A 10072-nucleotide genomic window follows, 5' to 3' on the forward strand; every position below is an offset into this window, starting at 1 on the left:
CCCGTTTTCACAGCGTCTTTACCTGTAAAACCACTTTCTTCCTGCTCAGATACTGCTGTCCCACTTCTGGCACTAGCTAAAACATGTTGATTGTTGCATCTTTGGATATTTCAAGCTTAGTCACAAGAGGAATCTGTCTCTTGTTTCTTTTCCTCCCCTCATCCCAAAACTCACTCCTAGTTGTAGTCTGTGCTGAAATAGCAGCATCTACCTTTGGGTGAGACGCAATTGCAAAGGAGCCTATCCTGGCTCTGACATTAGCATGTGCTAGAAAAAAGAAACTAAATGAGGCCATTGCATCCCAGATTGGTTCCCAGCGACACCACCAGTATTCCTCATGGCTGCTCTGTTATCTAGGAAAATATGCAGATTCCCTCAGTGTGAGTCTTTGTCTCTTCGTACCGTTTTCAAGGGGGTACACTGCTGCTCCACCAGAGCAGTTATGCAAAGGAAACACATTCTTATTTTCCCACCTGACACAGATTTTGTGCCTTAAAATCAAGGTACAGTTTTTACCATGTGTAGTGGTAAAACAGGGTCAACTGTGAAGAGCCTGAGAACTTCTCATCTTCTATGCTTTGTGTATCTTTTGTAAGGCTTTTAACCTACATTTATGTAAGAGTTTGTCTAAAAACAATTATGGACTGATTAATCCATTTGTTACAAATCTTCACACATATATGGAGGCAGAGCTTGAAATGTCTGAGTGCATATAGAAAATTCCTTAATGTTGTCCTTTTTAATTTAAAGGTTGTTAAAGGAGATGGGCTGGCAGGAAGACAGTGAAAATGATGAAACATGTGCTCCGCTAACAGAGGATGAGATGAGGGAATTCCGAGTCATTAGTGAACAGGTAACACCAAGTTAATGTTGCATTATGAACTTGTAGTTGGCTACCCTAAATGCCTACCTTTGAGGAGGATCTGCAGTAATTTTGATGGTTAGGGATGTTGCTGTTTTAGTACCATTTCAGTGTTGTGCTTTATGAAGAACAGTTGCTTTAAAAAGATAGGGGACCAATGCCTATTGTAGGTAAGGCCTATTCTCAAAATAGCAAGGGAAGGGTAAGGGAGTGCTTCTGAGTAGTTTCAGCATTGCTGGTAGTAGTATTGCACAGGCTTTCCAGCTCCTCAGCTTAACCTGAGAAAAGGGAGTTTTCTTTCGAGGTTTTTATGCAGTTTCCTTGGTTCTCCAAAATCTGAATTTTCTGTGTTGGAAATTGAGAGACATTTAATTTACTAGTAATGAAGTCTGAAAAGGCAATCTAGACTTTATTTTTTTTTTAATTTATTTTTTTTAAATTGGAAGTGTTGTATATACCTGGTGGGGTCAGTGAGGAGGAGCTGAAAGGGAGAATCTTGTGCAATGTTAAATCTGAACATTTGGCATTTCCATGAGTCTAGCCACACACATACTAATTAGAGCATTTGGAATATTAAACTCTTAAATGCTTGGCTTATTGCCCAGCTTCTGGGCTATGTGTGGAAATGAAGTAATTCCTTTCTTGTTGTAGAATCAATTGTTTCTCTCCAGTGTCTTTGACTTTCCAACAGCATCAGGTAGACAGATTGGGATACCCATTCCTCCCTGCTGCTTTTCCTCTGCTGGGCCCCTTCCTTACTTCAGACCCTGCCCTTCTTAGCACAGATAATGGCGTCCTGGTGGAAAAAGGGACTGCATCGCAGGAGAGACCATGTGGGAGGAGGGATCACTGGGGCAAGATGTCTGAGAAAGTGGGTGAGAAGAGGGTAAGCTCTCGTTGGCTGCAGGAGCTTAGCACAATGGAAGGTGATCGGATACAGGTGGCTGGCCAAGAAGTGAGGGCTCTTAGGGGAGTTTTCCTTTGGATGTATATGTGGAAAGGGAGTGCTGTGGATCTAATGTAGCCCAGAGATGAAGATGTAGAGAGTGTTGAAAAGCAACAGATTGTTGTGTTTAGCTTTTTCTTTCTCTAAATACAGCTTGTTTTCTCATTTCAGTTACAAAAAAATGGCCTTCGTAAAAACGGCATTTTGAAAAATGGCCTCATCTGTGGTTTTAAATGTAGCCCCTGGAAAAACAGCACTTTCAAACCTGCTCTGGAGAATGAGGATTCTGAGACAAGCAGCAGTGATACATCAGATGATGATGATGTGTGAAGGCTTCTGTAACATCTGTAGAAGCCCGTTGTGATCTCATGAAAATTTGGGGATATGTTGTCCAAAAAAAATTTCTAATTTATGTAGTAACATACCCACTAGAGGAAGAATGATGGGACTTTTCTCTGAAGAAAGCAAGGAATGTTGTGTTGGGTGTGTTGAACATTACTATAATTTCTTTGTAAGCGAATGTTGTAGAACGAGGACTTGGGTTGACCCAGTATTGACTTTCTTCGTCACTGAAGCATTTCTGACTAGCAATGTGACAATGTAATGAATCAGACTTTCTCATTTAATAATAAAAAAAATTGTGTAATGTCTTGAAAAGCTTCTGTCTTAAAATGTCCAAGTCTATAAGGAAAAAAAGGGCAGCTTGACACAGTGTTTTGTTTGCCAAGTCATTTGTTTCTTAAAATGGTAATCCTTGAGTCCACTTTGTACACAAAAAGGGCAACGTAGCATGTTGGCTAAAATGAACAAAGTGCACTAAAACTCTTTTCCTTAATTGAGCTGTTGTACTGTTCTACTTCTTCCACACATAACTGCTCTTTAGCCATTTGTAGTGTAATCGTTGTTACTAATGGCAAAAGACCCTGATGTTACAGTTAAAAATTTCTAGAACTAACCTTTAAATTGAAAGCTTTATGGGGTATTGCAAGATCCAATATTCTCACAGTGAACACATTGTGGGAAAATAAGCCCTTTGATTTTATTATTCACATGCAGAAAAGTAATTACACTGACTGGTTTTGTCCACTACATGGAAAATAAACTGATTTACAGAGTATTATCTCAGTGCATAGCATCAAGGATATTGTTTTTAAATCTAGTAAGTTTTGTTTGCATTTATATTAAATGTACTCTGGCAGCAGTGACTGCATTTCAGAATGAGATAAAAATATTTTCATCACCAGATCTTGCTTTTATAGCAGCAGAAGTATATCTATGCAATAAGCACCTGTTTTGCTTACTTTGTGTCAAACTTTTTCTTTATGACCATGCATTTAAAAACCAATAATGTATTATTCATAGTTTTGTTTGGTTCATTTTAGTTCTTTAAATATTTTCCACAGGGTTGTACACACAAACTATGTAGCATTAATTCATAAGCACAACTGCTATTGGTGATGTCACATACATTTATAGCGTAGTTTATATATATAGGTAGACATTCCCCCTTCAAGATATTTTTGAATTGTACTATTTCTTATAGTAAATAATTTGCAATTTATAACTCTAAAGCAAAAAATATTTATGAATGCTGAGATTTTGACCATATTTAACTTCTTTAGGAAAAGACACTTTTTATAAAGTGTCATCTACCAATTTTGGGCCAAAAGTGGTATGTTTTAGTTTTTTTTAATTACTTTAAATAGAGATTTCTATTGAAGAGGTCAGTTTTTGTCTTGGAACAGGCATGCAAATGTTGATGTACTTAATTTTGGCACAATGTATTGAAATACGCCATTTTATTGTCTAAGAGGATAAAAATGTTCCTTTTTTTTTTTAAGAGAAAGCTGCCATATCAGTAATGAAATCTTCCCTACCTGTATGCCTTACACACCTTTCTCCTTCCTCTCTTGTGCATTTTTTTTTACTAACTTTGACTCCTTGGTGTAGTCTATTCCCTTTTCGGTTTTCACATCCTGTCAACAGGATCTTCTCCCTATCCTAATTACTTAGTTGTATGTGAATACCCTGTTTTTATTACTCAGTGAAAACTTTTTTGCCTTGGTATTTCTCAAAGTAGGACATAGACTTTTTTTTCCCTCTTTATTCAGTTCAATAACAAGTGTCACCTCTGTAATTAACCCTTTGGGAAGATATGTTAAGTGTATAGACTTGGGAAATTTACTGGTTGCCATTGAGAAAATTCTCTTTAGAGAAAGTAATTGTTACACTTAGTACTTCTGTTTTGCTAGTTTAGATCCTGAAGCTGGTAATGGAAGCACTGGTTATAATGAGGTGGGAGCAAAGGAGGTAGCAGGAATTGAGCAGTGGTTTTGCTTTGGGGAATGAAATGCCTTTACAGCCTTTGTAAGTTCTTTTCTATTGTGGCTTCTTCTCTTACGTCTGGTGTGTTGTCTGTCCTGGACATAATATATACATGACATAATTACTCTGTACTCCTACTACACCGTGTTTGCATTTCTGAAGTCTGGTGTGTTTGATACTGTGATTCGATGATGTGCGGACACACAGCATTAATCAACTGATACTTGTGGATTCAGTTCCAGTCCTATACAGTGGGCCATTCTGCTAGTTCAGAGGCGCGTCAGAGGCCTACATAACCCCTAGCTTAAATGGTTACCTGCCTGCTCTGTTACTTTAGTTTGCCCTTCACCGCAGTTTGGAAGTGGGGAAGCTTTGATGTTTCCACTGGGAACTGGATTGCCTTATGTTATATTTACTTACGGGAAAGCTGAGTAGTGGTCACTGAGAAATGCTGTTTTCAGTTGAGTTTTTGATTTTTGTTTTCCTGGGAAATGTCACTTGAAACAAAGCTTGGTTTTCATATTTTACTTCCATAAAATGTATGAAAGCTTTCTTTTATGCTGTCCCCACCCTTTTGTTCAGTGCTTGAGGATGTAAAGCATAATGAAATCTGATTCTCTAGTATGTAACAATGCAACATTTTCCATCTTTAACTTTGTTCCTTTCCCAGGACAATTTTAGTAGTTCACTGGCTTTTCTCTTCTGTTGAACCTAAACCATGATCCATTCACAGGATACATCCTCCCTTGTTTTCCTGCTTAAACACCAGCAAGGAAGTCTGCCTTAAAGGCTTAAGAAGTTGGTGGGCTAAGCTTGCCCGTTCCCTTAGTAGGTTCTGTCAAGCTTTGGATGTTAAACAATGTCTGCTGGCGATAGTTCGCCAGTGCTGGGCTGAAAGAGCTTGACTTTAATGACAGTAATCACTGATTGCTGCATGCAGACAGGGCACTGCTGTACGATTTGCAGTCACCGCCATTTCTCCTCTTCATCCTCTGTTGGCAGAGAACCATATCTTCCTGGTTCCCCTTTCCATCCTTCTTCAAAAGAGAGATGAGTGATGAGTCACTCACTGATTTTCTGATGGTGAGGGATGTGCCCTCTGTCTGCTGATGGTGTGGAGGGTACCTGTGTTTCTGGTAGGGAGCTGGAGCTCCTTTACCTCATCTAGAATGACCAGAGGCCTTCCTTGCTGACTTGTACAGGGCCTTTTTCTCTCTTAACTGCTAAGAGAAGCTAGTTATCTTTCCTGAAAAGTGTTAATTACAGTAAAGTTGTCCATTGATGCATATTGGACCCAATCAAGATTCTGAAGTAGATTTTTGATGCTTGTTATCCCAGTCTTTGAGAAATGTTAGCAAGTGTGAAGGAAATTGATCAAATCACAATTATACAGCAGGTGAAAGATGATGAGCAGAGCTGGTTAAATGAGATCTTCTTTAGTGGCATAACATTATAGAAATAACAGTTATATATTAAGAGAAGCAAAGTCCTACACCCCACAGATCTCTGGAGCATTGTTGGTAATAAGTACAATATTCTCTCCATAGCGATGTTCTGCTTTATTATTAATGGGCAATCTAATGAATTAACCATATCTATAAGTGCAGTCAGCACAAATGCCTTTAGAAAATTACTTCATTATTCACAGAATCAGAGAACCGTGATGCTGGAAGGAGCCTGGGAGATCATCTGCTCTCTCTGTCTGCCAGAGACATCTCAACATTTTCAAAGGGTGAAACTTCCCCAATGGCAAAAAAAAAAAAAAAAAAAAAAAAGTCTTAAAAAGGCTGTGATACACCAGCTGTGGTTGATGGCAAGTGTTTTTATTTTCCTCTACCTTGATTAAACAGATAAAATAACTAAATCATTAGAAAAGGAGGGCAAATTTGCAAGAAGCACAAGTAGCAAAACCAAAAGCTTGTTATAAACTATGTCCAGGTCATACTGAGCTGTCAGCTCTTGTAGGTGCCTCAGTGAGTGAAGTTACTTGCGCACTGCAGGCTTAACTGGCATGTGGAGATCGACTGACAGCTAGGAAAATGCACAAAGTGCTCTTTGCAGCTACAGGGTCAGAGGAGAAAACATACTGAGGAGAGGTTCTTGGAGCAACCTACTGGCAGGCTTCACATGGGGCAAAATGTTTGCACCTACTGACTGGCACTTCCCTGGCCAGCTGGCTGGCTTGCGTGTGGGATGTGCCTGTACTAAAGGCACATTGTGCACATCCACAACTAGCAAACCACTTGAAAACAGTTTGGCTGTTCCGTGGTCCTTGCAAGATCGCTGATACGCAGCAGCATCCGAGGTGAGGCTCCTGCAGAGCAGACTTTGCATCAACTTCCTGCACGAGTGTAGGAGATACCCTGCAGTGCGGGGAGGCTCAGGCTCCAGCTCACGAGGATTTCACCAGTTCCACATGACAACTGCGAAAAGCAGCCACTCTGCTGTCCCAAAGCTGTCTTTTGGAGGGGAGCCTCTACCACATCTGCTGCAGGGTGCTCAGTTTTTATGCGGACACGCAGCCAGCTGCAGTTTACCTTGTGGCTGAGAGCGAGCATGGCAGAGAGGAAGCAATCTAGGAGGTTCCTCGAATGTGTGGAGAACAACTTCCTCATGCAAGTGGTAAATGAGCGCACTAGAGGAGGGGCCCTGCTTGACCTGTTGTTTGTGAACAGGGAGGGACTAGTGGGAGATGTGAGGGTCGGTGGTCGTCTTGGAAATAGTGACCATGAAATGCTAGAGTTTTCGATAGTGGGGGAAGTAAGGAGGGGCAAGAGTAGAACTTCTGCCTTAGATTTCCGGCGGGCTGACTTCAGCCTGTTTAAGAGGCTGGTGGACCGAGTCCCTTGGGAGTCAGTCCTGAATGGCAAAGTTGTCCAGGAAGGCTGGACATGCTTCAAAAGAGAATTGCTAAATATTCAGGAGCAGGCTGTCCTGGTGTGTAGGAAGACAAGCCGTCGGGGAAAAAGACCGGCCTGGTTAAACAGGGAACTTAGACTAGAACTTAAGGAAAAAAAGAGAGCCTACTTGCTCTGGAAGAAGGGTCAGGTAACTTGGGAGGTCTATAGGGACGTGGCCAGGTCGTGTAGGGAGAAGATTAGAAGGGCCAAAGCTCAATTAGAGCTTGATTTGGCTGCTATGGTCAAAAATAACAAAAAAAGCTTCTACAAATAGATTAACAGCAAAAGGAGGGTCAAGAAGAGCCTCCACCACTTGCTGAATGAGGAGGGTAGTGTAGTGTCAGGGGATGAGGAAAAGGCAGAGGTGCTCAATGCCTTCTTTGCCTCGGTCTTTAATGTCAAGACCGGTTGTCCTCAGGAGACTCGGCCCCCAGAGCCTGAAGTTAGGGACGGCGGGCTGTGTGAACCCCCCGTAATCCAGGAGGAGACGGTTAGTGACCTGCTGTGCCAGTTGGACACCCACAAGGCTATGGGCCCAGATGAGATTCACCCCAGAGTAATGAAAGAACTGGCAGATGAACTTGCCAAACCACTATCTATTATCTACTGGCAGTCCTGGTTAACTGGAGAAGGTCCAGCTGACTGGAAATCAGCAAACGTAACGCCCATCTACAAGAAGGGTCGGAAGGACGATCCAGGGAACTATAGGCCTGTCAGCCTGACCTCGGTGCCAGGCAAGGTGATGGAACAGATCATCCTGAGTGCCATTACACGGCACATGCAGGACAATCGGGGCATCGGGGCCAGCCAACATGGATTCATGAAAGGCAGGTCCTGCTTGACCAACCTGATCTCCTTCTATGACAAAGTGACCCGCTTAGTAGACGAGGGCAGGGCTGTGGATGTAGTCTATCTAGACTTCAGTAAGGCATTCGACACTGTCTCCCACAGCATCCTCCTGGACAAACTGGCTGCCTGGGGCTTGGATGGGTGGACTCTTAAATGGGTTAAAAACTGGCTGGATGGCCGAGCCCAGAGAGTGGTGGTGAATGGGGCAAAGTCCAGCTGGCGGCCGGTCACTAGCAGTGTTCCCCAGGGCTCAGTTCTGGGGCCGGTGCTGTTCAATATCTTTATAGATGATCTAGACATAGGGATTGAGTTGCACCCTCAGCAAATTTGCAGATGACACCAAGCTGGGTGGGAGTGTCGATCTGCTGGAGGGTAGGAAGGCCCTACAGAGGGATCTGGACAGGTTAGATAGATGGGCCAAGACCAACGGCATGAGGTTCAACAAGAACAAGTGCCGGGTCTTACACTTCGGCCACAACAACCCCATGCAGCGCTACAGGCTGGGGGAAGAGCGGTTAGAAAGTGGCCTGGTGGAAAGAGACCTGGGGGTGCTGATCGACAGCCGGCTAAACATGAGCCAGCAGTGTGCCCAGGTGGCCAAGAAGGCCAATGGCATCCTGGCCTCTATTAGGAATAGTGTAGCCAGCCGGTGTAGGGAAGTGATCGTCCCTCTGTACTTGGCACTGGTGAGGCCGCACCTTGAATACTGTGTCCAGTTCTGGGCCCCGCACTTCAAGAAAGATGTTGAGGTGTTGGAGCAAGTCCAGAGGAGGGCGACCAAGCTGGTGAAGGGTCTGGATGGTCTGACCTACAAGGAACGGCTGAGGGAGCTGGGGTTGTTTAGCCTGAAGAAGAGGAGGCTCCGAGGTGACCTTATTGCAGTCTACAACTACCTGAAGGGAGGTTGTAGTGAAGTGGGAGTCGGCCTCTTCTCCCGGGCAACTAGCAATAGGACAAAAGGACACAGCCTCAAGCTTCGCCAGGGGAGGTTCAGGTTGGACATTAGGAAGAATTTCTTTTCAGAAAGGGTTATTAGACATTGGAATGGGCTGCCCAGGGAGGTGGTGGAGTCGCCATCTCTGGCTGTGTTTAAGAAAAGACTGGACATGGCACTTAGTGCCATGGTCTAGTTGACATGGTGGTGTCAGGGCAACGGTTGGACTCGATGATCCCTGAGGTCTCTTCCAACCTGGTTGATTCTGTGATTCTGAGCAGCCTGAAGAAACCAGGTTCCCTGGGCTGGGATTGATTTCTCCAAGCATTGGCTTGGGCAACTGCCTGCAAAAGAATAAGCAGAATTGAAAAGACATTATTGACTCAGCTGCAATGTTCTAAAGGTCTTCAGCAGAGGCAGGACGGCATTTAGCCTTAAAGTGGTATCCAAAAACAGCTTGCTCTGGTGTTTTCTCTAGGTGTGTCTTTCTCTTTTGTTACCAGGGTAGGACTCAGGGAGCTGAATATCCACTTGTCCAGCGCTAGCAGCTCAGCATGGAAATGTGATGATTGCACTTTGTATGTTATAAGCATACAACACATTAAGGCTGTAACATCAGCACTGTTGTCAGATGATGTATTTTTGGAGGAGACCCTGATTCTCCAGTGCTTCCACTAGTTGTTAAATCAGTGTAAAACTGGAGTCAGATTCTGACATTTAGATGTTCTACAAACTTTATGTCCAAAGGAGAAAGGCAAGAGGATGGTTTTAGCTGGGTTTTAGGGCAGCTGGGTGGAGGCACAAGCCACATTAGCACTACAAGGGGGAAAAGATGATACTAACGAGCTGTCTTTCTCTGCACATGCTTCTGTCACCAGTGGAAGCTCCTCTTCCACCAGTAGAAGCAATCCTCGTGCAGGACTTGAGCAAGCATCCTTTCATGGGCTTGTGACAGTTGTGCTCTGGGTTGTGGCCACTCAGGTCTTGAAGACCTCCAGGCTCAGGGATCTCACAACCCCTCTGGGCAACCGACTCCAGAGCTTCACGATCCTCACAGGGATGGACTGATACATCTCCAAGCAACAGACCGTGAGGTCTCCTAGCGATGGACTCTAACGTCCCCGAGCGATGGATTGTGACCCGGCATCCGTCACAGCTTGTATCCAGGTGCCGAGTCCCACCCAGCCGGCTGGTGCCCACACTCCAGCTAAGCAGCTCGCGAGGCTGGAGTGCTGAGCCCAAGCTCAGTGAGAGTG

At 43.8% G+C, this 10072-nt stretch overlaps 1 protein-coding gene across 3 annotated transcripts in view; it reads left to right on the forward strand.

Moving 5' to 3' along the window:
- Positions 1-2465, forward strand: part of GPBP1 (GC-rich promoter binding protein 1) — a 42071-nt gene extending 39606 nt beyond the window's left edge. For all 3 annotated transcript variants that reach the window (XM_068423389.1, XM_068423392.1, XM_068423390.1), the window contains exons 12-13: positions 751-853; positions 1980-2465. In XM_068423389.1, coding sequence (XP_068279490.1) covers positions 751-853; positions 1980-2138 — 262 coding nt within the window. In that variant the 3' untranslated portion in view covers positions 2139-2465. The remainder of the gene's footprint in view (positions 1-750; positions 854-1979) is intronic.
- Positions 2466-10072: the final 7607 nt, after the last annotated feature.

This window comes from Nyctibius grandis, chromosome Z (genome assembly GCF_013368605.1).
Source record: "Nyctibius grandis isolate bNycGra1 chromosome Z, bNycGra1.pri, whole genome shotgun sequence".
NCBI lineage: Eukaryota > Metazoa > Chordata > Aves > Nyctibiiformes > Nyctibiidae > Nyctibius > Nyctibius grandis.